At 34.2% G+C, this 20740-nt stretch overlaps 3 protein-coding genes and 1 long non-coding RNA gene across 7 annotated transcripts; 2 read left to right on the top strand and 2 right to left on the bottom strand.

The window, feature by feature from the left end:
- Positions 1 to 269: 269 nt before the first annotated feature.
- Positions 270 to 3815, bottom strand: LOC121971031 (probable cinnamyl alcohol dehydrogenase 1). Of its 2 annotated transcripts, none has more exons than XM_042522100.1 (7): positions 3696 to 3815; positions 2761 to 2869; positions 2272 to 2385; positions 1706 to 1933; positions 1212 to 1497; positions 746 to 896; positions 270 to 645 (listed from the first exon to the last, which is right to left on the bottom strand). In XM_042522100.1, exons 2-7 carry the CDS (start codon positions 2847 to 2849, stop codon positions 449 to 451), a joined length of 1065 nt encoding a protein of 354 aa, XP_042378034.1. In that variant the 5' UTR covers positions 2850 to 2869; positions 3696 to 3815; the 3' UTR covers positions 270 to 448. The 2 variants fall into 2 exon arrangements, with proteins under 2 accessions (XP_042378034.1, XP_042378033.1); XM_042522099.1 differs by lacking the exon at positions 3696 to 3815 and adding an exon at positions 3439 to 3610.
- A 4363-nt stretch (positions 3816 to 8178) lies between these two features.
- Positions 8179 to 10737, top strand: LOC121971029 (cyclin-dependent kinase inhibitor 5-like). Its single transcript, XM_042522098.1, has 3 exons — positions 8179 to 8617; positions 9959 to 10135; positions 10274 to 10737. Exons 1-3 carry the CDS (start codon positions 8238 to 8240, stop codon positions 10341 to 10343), a joined length of 627 nt encoding a protein of 208 aa, XP_042378032.1. The 5' UTR covers positions 8179 to 8237; the 3' UTR covers positions 10344 to 10737.
- A 1888-nt stretch (positions 10738 to 12625) lies between these two features.
- On the bottom strand, positions 12626 to 17658 carry LOC121971030. Of its 2 annotated transcripts, XR_006109059.1 has the most exons (5): positions 17495 to 17658; positions 14873 to 15458; positions 14169 to 14296; positions 13663 to 13799; positions 12626 to 12910 (listed from the first exon to the last, which is right to left on the bottom strand). It is a non-coding gene; the product is annotated as an uncharacterized LOC121971030 (long non-coding RNA). The 2 variants fall into 2 exon arrangements; XR_006109060.1 differs by lacking the exon at positions 17495 to 17658 and having other exon boundaries at positions 13663 to 13889; positions 14873 to 15012.
- On the top strand, positions 13167 to 17254 carry LOC121971028 (actin-related protein 2/3 complex subunit 2B-like). Of its 2 annotated transcripts, XM_042522097.1 has the most exons (11): positions 13167 to 13244; positions 13367 to 13433; positions 13722 to 13926; positions 14185 to 14354; positions 14709 to 14786; positions 14879 to 15011; positions 15228 to 15322; positions 15384 to 15440; positions 16282 to 16333; positions 16663 to 16894; positions 16992 to 17254. In XM_042522097.1, exons 1-10 carry the CDS (start codon positions 13186 to 13188, stop codon positions 16869 to 16871), a joined length of 1125 nt encoding a protein of 374 aa, XP_042378031.1. In that variant the 5' UTR covers positions 13167 to 13185; the 3' UTR covers positions 16872 to 16894; positions 16992 to 17254. The 2 variants fall into 2 exon arrangements, with proteins under 2 accessions (XP_042378031.1, XP_042378029.1); XM_042522095.1 differs by having other exon boundaries at positions 16663 to 17254.
- Positions 17659 to 20740: the final 3082 nt, after the last annotated feature.

The following is a 20740-nucleotide window of genomic DNA, read 5'->3' as shown; positions in this document are numbered from 1 at the left end:
CAAGATTTTGAGCAATCCTTGCTCTGTTGATAGTTGTATCAAGTTAAATGATTTTCTTTTCATTTAATTTTTTTTATGCGGGTACAATTGGAACTCAATTCTTCTGCATTCTTATTTTAAGGATTTAGATCATTAGATTTTGATGTTGATTGAAATGAGCGATCGATAAAAAAAAACCTGATGTTTCACATTTGGCTCTTTTAGTTCAGGTTTTATATTGTCTGAGTTGTCAGGTTTTATAAAAAATGAGCAATGTCTTCAGTTTCAAATAAAGAAAAATAAACAATCACTTGTATAAGAGTAACTCATATTGTTGACAGAATTATCGAAATAGATAGAGGATTATTGTTTTCATGCCAACAACAGTTTCTAAAGAGAGAAGAAGAAAAAGATGCATCGCAACTCAAAACCACATAATCACACGCAATTCACTAGTTCAATCTGACATCTAATTGAGAGAGTTTCCCACATCAATCACAAACCGATATTTGACATCCCTGTCAATGAGTCTTTGAAGAGCCTCGTTGACGTAAGAAATGCTAATAACTTCAATCTCAGGGTATACTTTGTTTGCCGCACAAAAGTGGAGCATTTCTTGTGTCTCTTTTGTGCCTCCTGTTATGCTCCCAGCTATACTTCTCGCGCCTACATTGAATTGAATAGAAGGAAGCATCAGAACCAATTCAACATTATATTGAAGTGTTTTCTAGGATAATAGAGCAACATGATAAGAACAGAACAATACCGAGGTTTAGGCTTCTAGGAGATAATTTGATCTCACTCGGGAAGCCTACGAGGATCAAAACACCCTCTACCTTCAATAGGTCCATGTAAGGATCAAACGGATGATCGCCGGAGGCAGTGTCAACGATGAAATCCAATGATTGTGTCAAGGACTGAGCAAAAAAAGTATAGAAGATACATTAAATACACTAACAGAATACACCAATCACACATATAGGTTTGTTTCATATTTTTCTTCTCTCTTCTTTCCTAGAGAAATTATATGTTTCATGTTGTAAATACTTGCATGTTTGCAGTCTAGTTTTTATATAGCTTGCATAAACTTAAATGACAATTACAAAGAAACTCCTAAACGGATAAAGACTCCATTTAAGATAAGCAATTGTAGAGAAAGATTTAAGATATGCTGAACTAAATACTTAGAAGCAGTATAATCGAGCACAAACATGATGGAAGTGACATTATACCATCATCTGTTGCTTGTCTGATGAAAGCACAAATTTGTCAGCTTTTAGGATATTCAGGGCTTCCTCCTTCTTGGACTCACTAGTACTGAATACTGTTACTTTCAAACCGAATGCTTTACCGAACTTCACAGCCATATGACCGAGGCCACCGAGCCCTATAACTCCCAGTGACTTACCAGGTTGGTTCATCTTATGGCGCATCATGGGACTGTAAACTGTGATGCCTGCACATAGCAAAGGTGCAGCCTTATCCAAAGGGTAGCCATCAGGTATCTTGTAGCAGAACCTGTTCGAAGGACAACAATGAAAGGATGCCACTCAAGTATCAATTGAAGTGTTGAACTAAACAAGTGCAGCGTGAAATTGTAAATCCCATTCAGATCATAATTGTTTGTCTGCTCTTCATATTATCTAGAAATAATTGCTAAGATTCTAAAATTTAGAAAAGATTATGGTTAAGATTGACAAGCTCACAGTCACAGAACAGGACTCACCTTTGATGAACAACAATATAGCTGGAGTATCCCCCTTTCGTCACTGTACCATCTGAATCGATTGAATTGAAGGTATATGCTGACTTGGGGCAAAAGATCTCTCGGAGGTCATTGCAATGCTGGCATTCCATACAAGAATTTACAAATGTCCCTACACCAACATGATCACCAACTTTGAATCCTCCAGCATTGGGACCAGTTGTTGTAACCACTCCAACAATTTCATGCCTGAAACATTTATTTTAATAAGAATTTAAAAAAAAAGGGGGAAAATTTAACATGGATAGGTTTTTCACTTTTTCCAGATAGAAATTCTTAAAGTCAATAAGTTTATATGAACCAATTTTACCTGATTAGTATTTGCATTTCCTTTGTTAATTTCTTTTAGACCAGATGGAACTTGCTTTGGTATACATTATACAAAAAACTAATAAACCACCACAAAGTTCTAGAGTTGATACATATACGAGCACATCAACTAGTGATATTTAAGCACATCTTTATGCAGAAGCATTTTCACAGTGAAAGTAGAAACGATCAATCTATAAGAACTGGAAATAGCATACCCTGGGACTACTGGGTACATCGAGTCACCATGCAAGTTCTTGGTCCAAACAACATCAGCATAACAAACTCCACAGTATTTTATCTTTATAGAAACATCATCTGCTCCAACAGATCTGGAAAAAAATAACAAGTTAGACGAAGCTCCTCAGTGAAGTATGAAATAACAAATGCTTCACAAAAAGCCATTTCATGTGAAAAAATTCTGAAGCATTTGCTGATGCCTAAAAGCCATTTCCAAACTCAGATCCTCTTCATACTTTTAGTTTATTATCCCTTAAAACAATACTTCAGCAAAACAAATAACCAGGTGTCAGTTGTCCAAATAAGTTAACAGTTCAGACATTTTGAAAGAATGCATTGGTCCCAATTTACTTAGTCCCGGCCACTCAAAGATTTCTTCTTCATTTGTTTTTAGATCCAAAGAATCCAGCCAATATAGAATTATCAGGAACATATGCAACTGAAATTTTGCCTTATTTTAAGCACACCTGCGATCAAACCTATAAGGTGATAGGATTCCAGACACATCTCTTGCAGCCCAAGCGAGACAATTTCCCATGCCAACTTCAGCTTCCATTGTTCAGTTAGCCACTAACTCTACAAAAGATTAGAATGTTAAATGATGCAAAGCTTATGAAAAAAACCTTCCTGCATTAGATTTTACATGTCCACTTAGAGAAGACAACAGAAACACAGGAAATCAGCATGTTGAATAAAATGGCAAACTTTTTTTTATAGAAAAGGAAATTGGTTGAACATAACATATAAATCAACAACGAGTACGTATGAGGTTTACTCCATTCAAAGTAGTTGCTGTCTGTCTATTTCTTGAAATTAAATATTTTCCCCACTAAAAAAATCACAAACTGCGTATCTGCAACTAGATTGGCTGAGACAAATAAACATCACGACAATCCTTAATTTTCATCTGAATAAGTCATCATGATACACTCATTATTTTTACTTGTCCGCCTTAAAATATTAGATCTTTTGAAGGTTAGTCGCGTTATTTTCAATCACGTTGCTCTCCATTAAATAAGCCATGATGCAAAGGCTTTCAAACAGAAAAGAAAAGTAAACTCATACTAAAAAGGCTCACTCGTCAGATTTTTGGAATTCTTTCCAAAACCTATACAACTCAAGAAAAACCTAATCTTTAAGCATACCCTTCTCTCTAAAATCTATGAGATCGAAGAAGCTCAAACCACAACCGATCGTAAATCAAGGCCATAAATCCTCCATACACAATCCTGCAAATCTCTTAACAAGAGGAGTACAAACAAACACGGACGTAATATTGGGGATATGCCAAGCTCAAACAAAGCAGGCTAAATACATGACAAAACCATCAGCGGATAGTAAAATTTCCGGAGGAACACAAAGGACAAGAACAGAAAAGCAAGAACTGTGCGTTCAATTTTACCTTGATTAAAAATAGCGTTGGATTGGTTTAGTTCTAGAAACAGCGAGCTCTCACATCCGATGCGTTGCTAACTTTCACTGGCTGCGCTTCCTTCTTCAGCCTTCCTATTTTATAGCAGACTCTCGCCCTACTTTTTTTTCATATGCCCTCCTCAAGTTATAGATTACCAAAGTTATCCTCAGAATTCTAGAAATGTCATCATTCTTTCCCCATAGAACATTCACATGAGCTACCTTAACCAAATATCTATCATAAATTTTAGATAGGTAGCTAAAAAATTTTTATATCAATTATCCTATTCATTTTCTAAACTTAGATTTGATGAATAGTGATTATTTAAATTTATGGAATAAAATTTCTATCCTAAAAATAAAATAATATTTTTTTAATCTCTCTCCTTTCACTCCATCTTTTTAATCTCTCTTTCCACTCATTTCATAAATATAATAATAAAAAATAAAAGAAAAATAAAAAAATAATAATAAATTAAGAATGATAGAAATTTTAGGATAGTGAATATAGTGTGTAGTAAAAAATAATTATCTAAATTTAATAAAGTGAGTCATTTATCCTAAATTTTAGATATAATAATAGAGAAATTGATATAGATGTTCTTATAATTCTTGCTCCCCTTAAAGGATCCATATTAGTTTGTACTAGCTTAAACATTAATATATATCATTTTTTCAAAAAACATATGATCCCCCGTCCAATCAAACTCGAGCTTCAAGTTTATTTCAAATTGAACTCGAGCCAAAATTAGATATATATATATTTTTAGCTTTAATCAAATCCAAAGATCTCATATATTTTTCGAGATAAACATAAATATCAATATTTTTATATTATTTATTCGTTTACGGAAATTTTGAGGATGATTAATGCATTTGGAAGAATGAAATAATTTCTAGAAATAGATATTATTTATAGAGGAATTTTTAAAAATTTATTTGAATGACAGTTATACATTGGAATTTATCATTTTCTAGATTTTTTTTTTTTATATAAAATCTGATGTCCAACTCATTTTTTGAATTTTTTTTATAAAATATGCTCATTAAATGCGTTAGGTAGGTGTTATAAGACTCATCCAATTATAAAGTTATTAAATTTACATATTAAAATAAATGTGGATATGGAGGGTAAAATAGTGGCTTTCTATATTATGAGGAGTATTTTTAAGAGCTGTATACTACAAGGGGTTGAATTTGATTACATGACATGACGTGTGGGATGACGATTTTTGAATTACCGACCCCACAGTTAAAATCTAACTAGTTAACAGTTGAGGCATAAAATATAACCGCATCACATGACGTGTGGGATGACGATTTAGAAATGTTTAGCATGTCTAGATATTGATATGATGATATCCAATTTTCCATTGAAGAATCGAAAGAGCGTGGTTGTCTAAATAGATCCAGTCTTTCAATGTGGAACAAGGAATAACAAAGTGCATAAGAATAGATGATGAATAATAGAAATTACAACCATAATAGATAAATCTGAAGGATCATCAACAAAGTTCTTTCTTTTCCTAGAAAGAAATCGGCCACCGCTGTCGGAGGGTGCTGATGATGGACAAACTGTGGCAAATGGGACACTAGGACACGGGGATTCCGGGACAGAAGATCCCGTCTCATAAACAAAATGTTAGGGATGAAATGGAAATGACATTTAAATTTATTTTAAGGAAAATGGCCTCAAATCTAACTCAAATACAATGTATTATGGATATATTTTGTAGGAAAAAAAATAGTGATTGGGTTAAAATGAAAGTAGTTTAAAATTTTGGATGGTATTTTTGAAGAGTATTTGTACTAAAAAGGTTTAATTTTGTGTCTAAAAAAAATGTTTTTTGGGCTGCTTGGGCCAACGAGTAAACTGCTCGAGAACCGGGCCGTGGGCCCAGACGCGGCAAGCGGGCGGCGCGGAGGTTTGCCAAGGGATCCGCGCCGTATTTAATTAATTCTGCATCGCCAATTGCTACGCGCCGCGTGTACCACCCTAGATCGCTGTCGGTTCTACCCATGGCGGCGGTGCGGTGCCACGTGGCCTAAATTTCCGCCAGGAAAATTTTGGCGGGAAGCAGAGGGAGGGCGGGAAACAACACCATTTCAACCGATTCCATTAAAAGATTTTTTATTCATTGCGCCGATTCTTATTTTGTTTGATACGGAAAAAGTCATACTTTTCAAAGAACATTGTGATTTTAGAATTCATTTATACATAAATTTTAAATTATTATTTTATTTTTTTAAGATTTTATGTTTTTTCTCATTAGGTGTTATTGTTTCATTTTAAAATATATTTTTCTATCAGAGCAAAAATAAAATGGGCGTCTTAACAGACTCTCTGGGATAATCTCGTTATGTTAAAAAGACGAATACGTTTGTCCCTATCATCTTTATCAATTCGTCTCAGGATCAACACGGAGGTGGTAAATCATAGGCGACTACTAACCTTTGGAATAGTGACTAGTACATAAAGAAAGTATTTATCTCGGTTTTACTGAGATTCGAATCTCAAATCTCATTGTAAGGACACCTCATACGCTAGTCACTAGACCCATCCAAAAGGACAAAACTGTATGGATAAACTTTTTATAGTGACCGACATCACCATCGAAACGACCCCTTATCAGAAATCTTCGAAGAGATTTTTGGATGAACAGTACCACTTAATTGATAAGAGCCTGCGCACCTCAGTCAAAGAGTACAACGTCATAACCAGAGCACCCCTGATTCGATTGTAAACTGTATGGGTAAACTTTTTATAGTGACCTACACCACCGCCGAAATGACCCCTTATCAGAAATCCCCGAAGAAATTTTTGGGTAAACGGTATCATTTAATTGATAAAAGTCTACGCAGGAGGATGTTCAAACCTGACACCTCAATTAAAAGGTACAACGTCATAATCAGAACACCCTTGATTCGGTTATCTCTAACATAATCTCATGCTCTTATAAAAGATTAAATTATAGAGGATATTTATATTATATAATAGATATCTAGTGAAATATTTTATATTGATTGAAAGTTAATTTTAAAATTTATTAAAATAATCATCTATATAAATATGTGGAGCTAAAATCTATTTTCTTAAAATCTAGTATAGATAACTCAATTCAAGTTATATGCGGAAAAAGCATAGAAATGAATTAAAAATTCAGTTACTCACGTGTATTTTTTTATTTATTTTAGTGGATGGTAAAAATTTTTTATGGAATAAAATTGATAATCTAAAAATAGACAAATAAACAATAAGAACCTATCAGAGGTAAACATGTTCTTCAAACTTGAGGAATAATAATCATGAGAATAGTCGTAGTTGGCATCCCATGAAATGCATGCGTGTATAAAATTCATATATGCATAAATATATATAGTGAAGAACATAGGATTCTCATTGAAAAGATTCGTGATGACGCATGCAAATCCAACACTTTCTCTGAGAAATATTAAATATATAAATAAACAAGCATAGATTTTAACAATGATAATGATGCGTGAAAGTGTTGATGGAATGATTAATAGAGTAAAGAATGTGTGGGAGTTGCACGGATGGGTTAATAGTTTTATGAAAGATTTAGATAAAGGGTGGATCTTGGAAATTGGGATTGCAAAGTGGAGAACAGATTAGGGTTCTTGGATACCTTTGTTTTTGCTAAAAAGAAGGAAAAAGAGGGGAATAGCCGAATAGGTTTCTTGACTTTACATGATTTGTTCATTTAATTAATTGGCAAAAAGAGAAGACATGTTATGATTGTTTATTTGGAATAAGACTTTGATGGATAAGAATGATAGGAAACCATAGTAAACTATGTCAGAATATTTGTCTTTCTTGTAGTATTTATTAGGATAAGAATGATAAGAACAAAGCAAATAATCCCTTTGTTTAATTGGAAGGAAGATTAAGTCTAAGAAAGAGGAAACTTAATTCCTCCTAAATTATCTTTTTCTTTCCCCTCAAAGTTCTAGAAATGAGAGAAAAAGTCCGGTAGTTGAGTTAGTACTCGGGTGAAAAGATGTCACAATAAATCTCAGATTCAAATTGCAAAGTTTATCTCATCATAAACCCCCTCATCTCCCTTACTTAGGAGGCTACTTGGCTGACCAAAATGACTATTAAGTCTTAGAAGGGCTCTAGAGAGATAATTATCATCTTTTATCATACTAAAATGAAAAAGAAAAACATTTTGAACTTCTATTATTAATAAAAAAAATATAATTTTCTTTTTTTTCCAAATTTGTTCAAACAGTACCACGGACTTGCTATTCAATCATGCCACTACTTTCCCTCTCAAATAAAGATACAATGTTTCCTATTTATTCTTTTTATTTTTCAATAATTTGATATTTTTAGATCAAGTAATATTTTTTAAAAAAATATATATATTTTTAAATTTTGTAATATTTATTTATTTCTCTACCTACAAAAAAAAACTCCAACCTTAATTATTTTTTTTTCTCCTCTATATTACTTCCCAAAAGTCGCTCCTTTTCCACCTTCCCTTCCTTCTTCGTCTCGTCGTCGCCGATGGGCAAGTACATGAGGAAGGACAAGCACGCCGGCGAGGTCGCCGTCGTGGAGGTCTCCACCCACCAGCCCTCCCTCGGCGTCCGAACCCGCGCCCGAACCCTCCTCGCCGCCGCCGCTGCGCAGGACACCTCTCCTGCCTACCTCGAGCTCCGTAGCCGCCGCCTCGAGAAGGCGCTTTCCCCACCTCACGCCTCCAAGCCCAAGGCGACGATCCAGAAGAACTCCCCTGCGCCGATCGCTAGCCCTAGGATCAGCTTGCAAAAATTCGGCACGCCGAGTTCCGGGCCGGCTAGCTCCGCTAGGTCTTCGAACGAGCGATCGCCGGATGTGGAGGTCTCGTGCGACGAGAACGTTCTGGAGCCTGATTCGAGAGAAAGGTGGGATTTCGTTCTACTCCTTAGGGTTTTGAAACCGTGGCTTGTTTTCTCTTAAAACTAAGAAGGGAAAGGAAGGGAAAAAAAGATTTTTTTTTTTTTTTTTGTATTTCCCTGTTCGTTTCTACCACACTCAGAAGCTTAGCACAGATTTATACCTTCATTTATAGCTTCTTTCTCAAGAACAGAACTGTCTAAAGTTCACACTTTTGCTAGATTCCTTGATTTTGTTTGCTTTTCTCCTACTGTACTCATTTGAGAATCGCCTCATGTTTTAGCTTCAAGCATCACAAGCAGAGTAGCAGAGTAGCCCCCTCATCTGTGCTTCCTTTTACAATAAACTCACCATGATAAATGGAACTCCTTTGTCTGCCCTCTATTCTTTAGGGGGGACCTTCTTTGTGTGTCCCAAGCCAAGTTATGCCTCATCTTGGATTCGCCACACCTGACATCCCCTAAACTGTTGTTTTCTTGCTTCATTGGTACTTACAATATGTTTCAGGCTGCTAAATGCCAAGCAATCCTTTGTTTCACTCACACTTCCTAACAATTTCTTCTTGATCAAGTTTTTCCTGAAAATATATATCTGTATATATCACATGCTTCAGTAATGTTTTCTTCTTTTCTGATTCCATGCTTTTCCCCAAAAAGTTTCTGAATGTCAGCATTTATTTGTGAGTTTCACTGAACAAGACAATACTACTGTGTGTATGCTGGTTTTCACTTATTTTTATTATTTCTACATTAGTTGAGTTTTTCCCTGTTGATTCTGTGGTTGGGCCACTGGCTGCATTAAAGAAAAGTGGAGATGGACAACCATTAGAGAGAGCAAGTGAATGAAAGAATGAAAAGAAAAGAAGAAAAAAAAAGGATAGTGAGATATCCAAGTTAATGCTGAGGTTGCCAGCACATTCCTCCACAAAGTATCCTAGTAGATGACAACTATGTGATCGTGTCCATATCTCAATTATCCTCACCTGTTGCAAATGTACTGGTCATGCATTGAGATTTTTCAATAAATGTTCAAGCAATTGTTTGATTTGATTTGAATTTTTGAGACAAATGTCCTTCTGACATGTTGAGTACTATTATTAACTTGACTGTATCCTTTGTCAGGATGATGCCATTATGTTGGGTGTTCTAGGTGGGTTCATGACTTCATGTTGCACCTTTAGTGTTCTTTTGTGACCTTGTAGATATCATCAGCCACTAGTGTTTTTTCTAGCTTACTTCATGTTTGTCAATGTTTGCTAATCTTTGATCATTCATGTTTACATGCATTGCTCGACTCTAATTCTAACTTGGTGTGGTTCTGATGCCATTTTCTGGTTACTGCATTATCAGGGAGGTGAGGGACGTTGAGACAATAGGCACTCGGGGTTCTACAACAAAATCCACATATTCAATTGTCAGTAAGCAGAGAAAACAAAATGCTTTCAGCCAGTACATCCCTTCGAATCAGGAAATGGAAGAGTTTTTTGCCGGGATAGAGAAACTTCAGCAAGAACAATTTATCGAAAAGTAAGCATTTCATGATTTACTTGCACTTTAGTAGCAACTCACAAAGTAGTATATCTTGATGAATTCCACAGCCATGTCTTTAAACCCTGAAACTTTTTTATGCATTTATCTTATCCTAATGCATGTACCTTGTTACAGGTACAACTTTGATCCTGTAAACGAATGCCCGCTACCAGGCCGGTTCGAATGGGAAAAACTGGATTCCTAGAAAATCTTTCACTCTCCTCTGTTTCATCCAACTTATCTCGCTGAGGATTCTGAGGGCGAGAACCGTCCATCATCACCTCATATTCTTTGTGTTGTAAAAATCCGCTAATGTAAGTCTAGTTGTTTCAGTCTAGTCTAGTGATGTAGGATCAATGGTTAGAGCTGATAAGAATCACTTAGACTGAGAAGGAGAAAACATGTTGAAGCTGTATTGTAACTCCTAACAGATCAATTCCATGTGATCACTGGATTCAATTACCTATATTTGTAGTTCATGGCTTGAAAGACCTAATGTGACCCTTTTTTTTTGTCTGTCCTTTGGAGTTGAACAGGGATGCACCAGACCTAGTTATGGTAGTACAAGTACATGCAATGAATTTTAATGGTCCAGAATAGCTCTCATTAGTCACTGCCATGTCAAGAATATGGAGAACATATTGCTCCTCTTTGGCACTATGTTTGCATTGTTTCAAATGTCACTCAGAAAAATATCACCTGTGTACAGATGACATATTTCAATGGCAGGCAAAAACTGAAAAGGTTCTGATGAGTAGCTGTTGGTGAGCATGAATTTTGATGTAGAAATGGATAGAGTTCCGCCATTTCCCAGTGCTCATTCACAATGTTAATGACTAAAGTTCTAAGATTTTGTGTACTTGAAACAATTTAGAAGCTATGAGAAGACAAAATGAAAATTTACAATGCCTTTTCTTTATCATCTTGTTTGGCTTTGAGAGACTTTCAGTTTGTATTATGTTTGGGCTTGGACTTGGAAGTATGAGGAGCAGGACCCTAAACATCATGGTAAAAAAAACTCTGAGAAAGAGACAAGCGGCAGAGCAGTGAAAATGATTTAAAAGAAAGCACTCTTTTTTCTGTACAAAAGGCATCATCATCTTACTTCAGTGAGTTAAATCTAGCACTTGTACCAGCCTTTCAGAGTTGATGTCAGATATGAAATTAAGCCTTATTTTACTCTGACACAACTTTGTCAGGTAAACTAAAAATAATATAACAAAATAAATTTTGATTTCTGCTGAGTGCTTCAGTGGGGCTAGTCTTCTGAAAATTAATCTGAGTTCAATTTGTTTCCCATGTTTTTGTTAACGATTGCAAATGGAAAGATAATTTTTTTTTTCACACAACTGACAACTTTATAAGAAAAAAAAAATCTAAAAATAAGAAAAAGAAGAAATTCTAAAAATAAGAGACATACAAACAACTAACACTTGAACTGAGTATTCTTTTAGCAAACAGTGCATGAACTTTAGATGGTGCATAAGCATGTTTTTGCAGTACCTTTATTCTCCTAAAGCGTTTCATTCTCAAAAGCTTTGTAAGTTGGCATGGAAAGGTTTTGGTGGGATTTAGAGATGGCGTGGGGATTGTTCTTGCCAGACATGGTCATGTTGGATTGGCAGGTCCATGCCACCAGCCAAGGAAACTGCAGGTAATTCATATAATTTTTGCTGTGTAACCTTATCTCGAGAAGTAAGAGAGAGACAAAAAAAAAACAAAAAAATAGAAGAAAACATACTCAATATAAGGATATTTACAAGCACAATTTGATAGTATAAGTTGAAGAAGACTAAGAGAGTGTTTGGTAGAACTTCTATTAAGTGTTTTTTAGATTTTAATTACACGGAAGTATTTTTTTGTGTTTGTGAATATTAACTTCTGTTTCAGCTTCTCTAACTTTTACTCAAAAGCTGGAAAAAGAATTTGATGTTTTTTCTTGTTTCTATTTTTTTTATTTATGGTCTAAAATTAAAAGTTGACATTTATGTCATTAATAAATTTATTATTTTATATAGTTGCCACCACATTTTTTACCTTAATAAATTTCATTTTATATAATTGTTACCACACTTCTGCAATATTTATTTTTTAAATAATATTTTATATTATTATATAATTTGTATTTCTAGAATTTTTTTATACATATTTTGTGTATTTATATAAATTTTGTCATTTTTTATATTTTTATTTTTATTTTTATTAAATTTATATATTTTTTTCATTATAAAAATAATTTTGACACCATCTTTAAAATATAATAACAATTATATAAACAAATAGTGTATCAAAATTATATTTAGATAATTAAAAAAGGTTAATTTATATAGTTTAAGGATATTGTTGTCATTTAACTAAAAATTAATCTTGGAAGCAATTTTTCATCAAACACTCCAACTTTACCTTGTATTAGCTATTGACTTATATTTCCAAACACTCCATACTTTAGCTTCTCACTAACTTCAAAATAATCTCTATAAGAATCACTTTTAAATAAGTAAAAACTCTCCCAAATACTCCTAAAGTTGCTATAACAAAGGACTGATGACCATCACAACTGTTCTCTCAAGTTCCTATTTTTTCCTTGGAAGTTCTCAAGTAATCTATCAATCAACCATCAATTCAACAGGAAACAGGTGCATAGTTACAATGCACAAACCTCCTTGCTAATCCACATCTGCAGCATACATTGTGCCTAGAACTGGCTTCATTATTTCACCAACCACAACAGTTAACTCTTGGTGGCATAGTTGAAGGGTGCCTTTCTCAGTCCTGTTAAATTTTACAAATGAGCATCATGAATCACATTACATGCTTAGAGGACATACATATCATTGTAGAGTGCTTTTTAATCAAAGCAAGGAATGATAGAAAAAAAATACTATAGACAAAGAATACATCATTCATATTTGTAAAGAAGTCTCTCTCACTTGTTTCCTCATCAGTTTACTCTTCAAATGAAGACTTGCATAGCAAGCAATAAACCACTAACCAATGGATATTTATGTTATAGTCACTAGAAAACTTTAAGACCGAGATAAAACAGGATGGCATTATTCGGCAAGGCATCACCCGCAGTGGTGGAAATTCTGAACAAGTTACAGAGGTATGCAATACCTAAACTCGTAGATTTGTTTTATGAATTCCAAATCTATGGAGCATCTCTTCACCCATGAAAACACTCATTAACTTAGTTTCAATTTCTCAACGTCCTCTTCTCTTTTGTAGGGCTGAAATACCAACAAATTTTGATCACAACCTATATGAGTATGGGTCTGTTCGCTACAACATCCAGGTAAAAGTGTTGACAGCAATTGTATCATATTATCTCGATAAAACACAGGTTTCCTTTTCACAGCATGATTTATCACACTAGTCTTTAATATTTTTTTTGGATCAACGATGTATAAAAACATTTGATAAGAAATAAACACATGTCATCCAACCCGCAACACCAAACGGGCATAATTTAGTTTAAGACTAAACCAAATAATTAGCATTTAATAGCTAAAGAAAATTGAAACCTTTGGCAGTAAGTTGCACCATTCAGGTTCTTTTTGATAAATTCAGTACCTATGGGCAGGCATCAGAATCAAGTCCTCAAATTGTTAACCTGTCGATATGGATGCCACCAATATATCTTGAAACTGCTTCAGATTGTCTACCAAATTGTACCATTCAAGACATCAGAAATTTATATCTTGGTGCTGCAGAACTAGTAGAGCCTCCAAAGCAAGGTTTCATGATTACTCTGAGAATAAATTTCTCACAATTCCCAAAAAGAAAAGGTGTGGAATTTTCATATACTTAGAACAAACAAAGAATAATAATAATGCCAGAAACATTATGGTAATTTATCAGTCAAGTTAATGCTATCATAAATCCATGTCATCTGCCATGAATGCTCACATCTTCTTAGATACAGACCCCTTTGTTAGTACGCTATTGTTTTGCAAAGATATATATAACTGTGTTGATTACTTAACTATTGTGTGAAGTAGCTAGATTCTACTTGAAAAAATATGCTAACCTCCAATCTCTTTCAGAAGCTCGTATGATGACTATCACTGAGATTTCCTCAATACAATCAGTCATACTGAGTTTGCAACTGAAAGATATGTTGTGTAGCCTCAAACTGAAGGACGTGGGCAGTGGGATCTGCAGACCAGTTAAAATTGTTTATCAGCCCAGAGAGCCTTTCTTTGTCATCAAAATGGTAACTGAAGAATAGTACTATTATATAATAGAACTCCCTAGCAAAATTGTTTGTTTCTCTAAGTTGTGGATCAATATTTTGTGTTTGTTCACAAGATGGTCCAAATAACTATCTTCTAATTTTTTGACTTTTTTTTTTCTTTTCAAATTCTAATGCTTTATAACAATGTTTCTCTTCCTGGAATCATAAATTTAGAATATACTGTATTATCTGTATCAGTATGAAACCCCTAAATCAACTTTATATTGGATCCAGCAAAGAAAGTTGACATGATAACAAAGATAAATGATATGCAATCCAATAAATGCGAAACTAGTGAGAATATGAAGCAATAATGTAATATTTGTGATGCAGCCAGAAAAGGTCACTGTGATATATCCCATGCGCTTCAAAGATGATTCAGATGTTGTTCTAGCAACATCATTCTTTCAGGTAAGTATTAGAGATGACTCATCATTCATCAAACTGATAAACTATCTCAAAAAATATTTGATTACTCTTAAAGCAGAGGTACTGACCTGCAGGAGCTTGTAGATGTTAGCAACTCAGCAGAATTCTCCAAAGCGCCACGATGTACCTGGTCGCCAATCCCTCCTCCTGAGTTGAGACGAGAATCTTTCCAAAATCTAACAACAAATGGAGGATTCGTCTCCTTTGGTATGTTTACACCTCATTTGGCCTCCCCTTCTTAAGAAAACTTAGCAACAACTATATTCATAATGAATACGAACTTTCTAAATGCTATTTTTCTTATGAAAATTATGGGCTTAAATGATTTTATTGTGCACCACCAACTTAAATCTATGAACATAGTTAAAAGATAATGCCTACAGTCCGGCTGGAATAAAACGTTTTTTCATGTTAACTCTACAGAAATTTTCTCACAACAAATCAAAGTCGGTGCAAAAGGAGAAAATACTGTCAGAAATTTGCTGACTTTTATTGCCTATGTTAAGTATCATGTAAAGGTAAAATGTATTTATGCTGACTAGCTAATGAATCAGTAACCTCATAGAGTTTTTTCAGCAGTGTACCAGAAGCTTTATTCAAAGAAAGATGAGGCAGCGTCAGGAAAGCCTAAGTGAGGTGACTCCTACTCAGTACCTAAACACGTCACCAATACTATTAAAAAGCTTTATATTTTTTAGATTATCAGATTTAAATGACATACAAAATTGGTGTCAAGGTTCCAATGGTTCAGTATATGCACGTGCATGTGATAGCTATTTCATACAAGTAAAAACAGTGATTTCCTGTAACTAGGATCCTATTACCATAGTTCAACATGGACTTGACCTGTAACTATCACTGGCAACTTACTGGATCAAGAGATAGATCACCAATCTCAGATGAGTTGCCCATGAATCCATTTATTGCTTTTGACAGGTGATTGACGCTTATGAATCTACGTTGATATTCGTTAGCAGACTGCTATATGTGCCAATTTGTTCGTCTTGTTCTTCCTAGAAGTATTTCCCCCATAATATCTAATGCAATTATTATTTCAATAAGTAGATTGATATAAAAAAAATATATTGTTCATGTAATTTAATAAGATGAAAATGATGCAACCATGAGTCTTCTAGCACTGTGGTTGATAAAATGTGCTTGTTATTCAGTAAATTTTGAATGGGGACAAGTAATCTGCCTTTTGCATGTAGAGGCTGGATCCAGGGTTAATACTCATGCTTATCCATTCGGATAGCTATAGGCATCTTATGGTATTGAACGTTAATAGATCATACATCTGATCCTATGCTTTACAAGGAACACTTGACTGACAAAATGTTACCATTCATGAAACAGCCAAAACCTCAATGAACTTGAAAATCATTCATGTTATTTTTTTTTGTTGTAGAAAATACTATCAGATGTGGTAATTTTATGACTCTTAACTGATAGTACAATACCTTCTTACTAATTGCAGATCATAAGAAATGCAAGGATAGGAGGGTACGAGGACAACAAAAAAGACCAAGGTGATAAATCACAAAGTTGGGTTCCTATATTTGAGGAAAATTTCAACCAGTAATTTGACTCCTCAAATAATCTTATAACAATGAAGAATAGTAAGGCACATAATCTACAAAATATGGCTTCACATGCCATTTACTTCTAGTTAGAAATATATGTGCATATCAAGATAAGAAAAAAAAAGTTTTAATATATATATATATATATATATATATATATATATATATATATATATATAATAGAAAATGGTTAGAATTGACTCCTTGTCTTAAAAATTATAAGACTGAATAATCATATACTAGTTTCTCATGCTCATCTTTGCATGCGAATGCAGGTCTTAAACATGCTAAGAAATGGAAGAATTTCTCAAAATCAACCATATTCAAAGGGAGGTATGGCATGATAACAAACCAAATCAAGAAATTCAATTCTGGGATCAGAATAAAATTGCTACTTCGCTTGCGACGGCAATGGCTCAAGATCCCACTATTGAGGAAACATAGAAAATCAGACTCATCATCATCTATCTCTCATGTTCACTAATAGAAGTGCAACAAATACTACATGTAAGCCTATCATAGTATTCCATTGGCATAATATCACATAGTTTGAATTTTAACCAAAACTATGTCTTCTCATTGTTCTATGCTTTTGTTCTCTTAGGGTAGGAAGGAAAACTCCATATCAAGATTCAGTATGCCAGCTCAAAGTGCATGAGAATATGTGAGATATACATTGTCTTAAACACAGTTAACTGCTTACTTTAGTGGGCATGCTACTGCACGCAGCCCCTTCTATGGCAGTCGCTTCTCAAATAAGGGGTTTATCATTAATCAATATCAACGCTGCTCTCAATATATCATCCTCCAGTTACGCCACAAAGTAGGGTTTGTCAGATCATAGCTAAAATGAATTATCTTATAAAGTAGGGAAAAACCGTAAACAAGGATGTGAGTCTTAACAATAGCTAACTTTATCAGTATGATTCTATCAATATCAAACTTCCAATTTCAAAATGCATTACGAAGAAGTGTTAATAGCAATCACAATTCACAAGGTCTCTCTTTTTCCCTTAAGAAATGCTGAAAAAAAAAGACTTTTTTCTAATTTTTTAAAAGTAAAAAAAAACAAAAATTCGATCAACTGGATCACGGAGAAGGTATTACCAATGAACCGATGAATCAGCAACAAGGGCTCCCTTCCGAACCCTAATTGAACCATTACTAGAGAGCTTTGTCTGCACTAATGATGGCAAATCTGAAAAAGTAACGGCGGCGATTGGGCTCCGATCGCAAACCGGAGACAACGACGTCGATGCCCTTCTTCCTTCAAAAATGAAAATTTAAATAAATCTTCTCCCTTTATTTCGTACCCGAACCGGTTCGGTTCGTTATTTTTAGCAAGCCAGCACAAGCTCAGCGGCTATTTCGGCCCGGTCCTTTTTCAATTCTCACCCTCTCATTCGCACGAAAACGCACACAAACAACTCGATAGGCTAATTTGGACCCACCTGGGACCGCTAGTGGCGGGTACGTTCTTGTCACGTGAAAACATTAGGTTCATTTAACTCGTCCCCGATGGAGACGCATTCGTTTCCCCTGCCCGCCTTCTTCATCGCCTTCCTCTTTCTCTTTCCCCTGCACTCGCGCAGCTTACAGATTTCTCCAATTCTCCGGAGGATCTGTAGAGATTTACTGGAGTCATCGCCTCCATTGGATGTTTCGGAGTTCAATAGGATCGGCAAGCCAAATTTTTCGATTTTTTGGTGGCGTTGTTGAACATCAAACTTTGCGTTTCTATTCACGGTACCTAAAAACTCCTCTTTTTTTGTTTTTTTTTTGTTTTTGTGAATCCGAGTATTTTTTGCAGTTCTTCGCTATCTGATTCTCGTCGTCTGTTTTATAGCAGTCAATGAGATTTGTGGCATCGAGATTTAGATTGGATTTGGGAGAATTAGGTTTCCTCGGTTCTGATGAATGAAGCATGGATTTGGGAGTCCACAAGCTTAAGGTTTGCAATAGGAATGGAGCCGCTATTGCGGTAAATGACGTGAACGGGAAGGAGGCAACGGAAGCCGAGAAGGAGTCCCTCTTGGACTCGGAAGAAAAAGGGGTGGCAGTGGTAGCCGATAGGAAGAAGCGAGTGGCAAGGAAAGTCCAGTGGAATGATCGGAAAGGGAACGATCTGGTGGAAATTTTGGAATTCGAACCAAGGTAAGCCCTAAATCTCTTGATCATGTTTTTCGCTTGTAGAACAATTTCTTCCGTTTTCAAATCTTAATTCGAACCAACCCTAATCTCTCAGATCATGTTCTTGGCTTCTAGAACAATTTGCCTCCATTTTCGAATCTTTATTTTTCATATTGTCTATTTTCAAATCCTCGAAGACAATTACCGCAACAGATGATGAACTCTAAATCTCTTGATCATATTCTTCGCATGTAGAATAATTTGCGTTCATTTTCAAATCTTTATTCTAACCCACCCTAGTCCATTTTCAAATCTGTATTCTTCATATATCTATTCGACCCGAAGTCAACCATAAATATTTTGATCAAATTCTTCGCTTGTAGAACAATATGTGTCCATTTTCAAATCCTTGAAGACAATTTCAACACACAGATGATGTCAATCTTGATCTGATCCGAGATTTTCAAGTATTTAGAAATGCATTAGGTTTCGAAAATGGCTGAATACACGATCTTCACGTCAAAAGACACTAAATTTTTCGTTCAGATCTGTTCTCCGGTAACTGATCATGAAATTCTCAGGATTTAACAAAGTTTTTTTTTTTTTAACTTACTTTCATATTTATATATAGAACAATTTACATCAGCTCTTGACATTTTGTTTTGTTTATTTGCAGTGATTCGAGTGATTCGGAGGATGAGTACTTGGACTCTTGTCTCTGCACCATCATGTAATTTCTTTGCTGCTGGTTTCATACATAGAACTGATTGATGTTGTCGTATTAGAAGAAGATCGAGTATTAACATCTTTTGGCCCTATTTTGGCAAAAATCAAAACCATTTCCCTAATTATCATAATCTTTAAAACAACAAACTTTGCTTTTAAAAAGTTTGCCCTCGGTGCAGCATCTTCGGCTAATTAATTTCTCTTAATAGACAATTGATCTAAGAACATTAAACTAACGAGCCATTCATTGGCAACATTTTTTGATTTATTGGCCGGTGGAAAATTGGGTAAGCTAAGATAGATAATGCCAATTAAAAAAGAAGTTAAAATAAGATATTAATATATTTGTTTTTTATCTAGGCATACTTTTGTTTTAAATTTAGACCGTTTTATATATTAAAAAATTCTTTATTAATTTTATTTAAAATTAATTAAAAATCATTTAAATATATTTTAAAATTATTTAAAAATTATGGATCAAAATCAAAAGGTGTCCTTTTTATGGAAATTATGGAGGGGCTATCTTTTTTTTTATTTGTTATTTTTTCCTAAATTACTTTTATTTTTAGTGCTAGCGGCTAATGAACTGCTTCATAGCATTATTTTATTTCTGGTCAATAATGAATAACATTGTATTATAACAATTACTGATCATAACTCTACTCTTGTAATATAGATATTTCGTCTTTAGTCAATACTATTAATATCATGTAATAGTAACTATGAGATTATAACTACTATAACTATGTGTAGATTATGAAATTAACTATTATAATTCTATAGTAATTATGAGATCATAGCAGTTGTAATTATATAGTCATTATAATTATAATCATGTAAAAAATAAAGGATAATTTTAGATATATAGATGAAGTATGATGCGTTTTTAATAGTAAATTAAAAAAAAATGTATATTTTATAATTTCAATAAAATGAAATGCACTTTTTAAATTTTATTCAAATATTATTATAGTAGTCAATATGACAATCATTTAATAACTGTTATTTAGGGTGATATAATTGTAAGAAAACAAATCGATGATAGTAAGTGAATTATTTTCTTTAATTAAATTTTATCCTCGTTATGTTTATGGTTGAGTTTAATTATAAATTCCTCTAGAATATTCAAAATAAAGATAGAATTTATAAATAACAAATGTATAAATTATCCTAATCTCGTCTGAAATGAAAGTTGGGTCATCGATGAGATGACTTTGAAATTGACTCCAAGAAGGTCTTAAAGGAGAAAAAGGATCTTAAAGGGATAAAAATCTTGAAAGGAGATGACCTGTAAGATCACAAGGTGGAAGAGAAAGAAGAAGCATTAACAAGCAAACTAGGGGTTCTTGGTACAATCATTTTGATACTCAAGTCAGTGAGGTGGAGAAAATGTGGAAGATGGATAGTATTAGAAGAATGTGAGATGTATGAAAAGCAAAAGATGTACTTATACTTGTGGGGTGGGACTCTTTTATAACACCTTTGTAATTCTCATAT

The sequence above is a fragment of the Zingiber officinale genome, chromosome 4A (assembly GCF_018446385.1).
Source record: "Zingiber officinale cultivar Zhangliang chromosome 4A, Zo_v1.1, whole genome shotgun sequence".
NCBI lineage: Eukaryota > Viridiplantae > Streptophyta > Magnoliopsida > Zingiberales > Zingiberaceae > Zingiber > Zingiber officinale.
Note: the sequence above shows the minus strand (reverse complement) of the source record. Positions and strands in the feature narration are given on the sequence as shown.

Excerpts from the sequence above, each read along its gene's own strand:
- LOC121971028 (XM_042522097.1), top strand. The coding sequence starts at position 13,186 with ATGGCATTATTCGGCAAGGCATCACCCGCAGTGGTGGAAATTCTGAAC. Across the intron at positions 13,927-14,184 it reads ACAATTCCCAAAAAGAAAAG|AAGCTCGTATGATGACTATC; the intron begins GTGTGGAATTTT and ends AATCTCTTTCAG. Across the intron at positions 16,334-16,662 it reads GGACAACAAAAAAGACCAAG|GTCTTAAACATGCTAAGAAA; the intron begins GTGATAAATCAC and ends ATGCGAATGCAG.
- LOC121971031 (XM_042522100.1), bottom strand. The coding sequence starts at position 2,849 with ATGGAAGCTGAAGTTGGCATGGGAAATTGTCTCGCTTGGGCTGCAAGA. Across the intron at positions 2,386-2,760 it reads CCTTATAGGTTTGATCGCAG|ATCTGTTGGAGCAGATGATG; the intron begins GTGTGCTTAAAA and ends ATTTTTTTCCAG. Across the intron at positions 1,934-2,271 it reads ATGTACCCAGTAGTCCCAGG|GCATGAAATTGTTGGAGTGG; the intron begins GTATGCTATTTC and ends TAAATGTTTCAG.
- LOC121971029 (XM_042522098.1), top strand. The coding sequence starts at position 8,238 with ATGGGCAAGTACATGAGGAAGGACAAGCACGCCGGCGAGGTCGCCGTC. Across the intron at positions 8,618-9,958 it reads GAGCCTGATTCGAGAGAAAG|GGAGGTGAGGGACGTTGAGA; the intron begins GTGGGATTTCGT and ends CTGCATTATCAG. Across the intron at positions 10,136-10,273 it reads CAAGAACAATTTATCGAAAA|GTACAACTTTGATCCTGTAA; the intron begins GTAAGCATTTCA and ends ACCTTGTTACAG.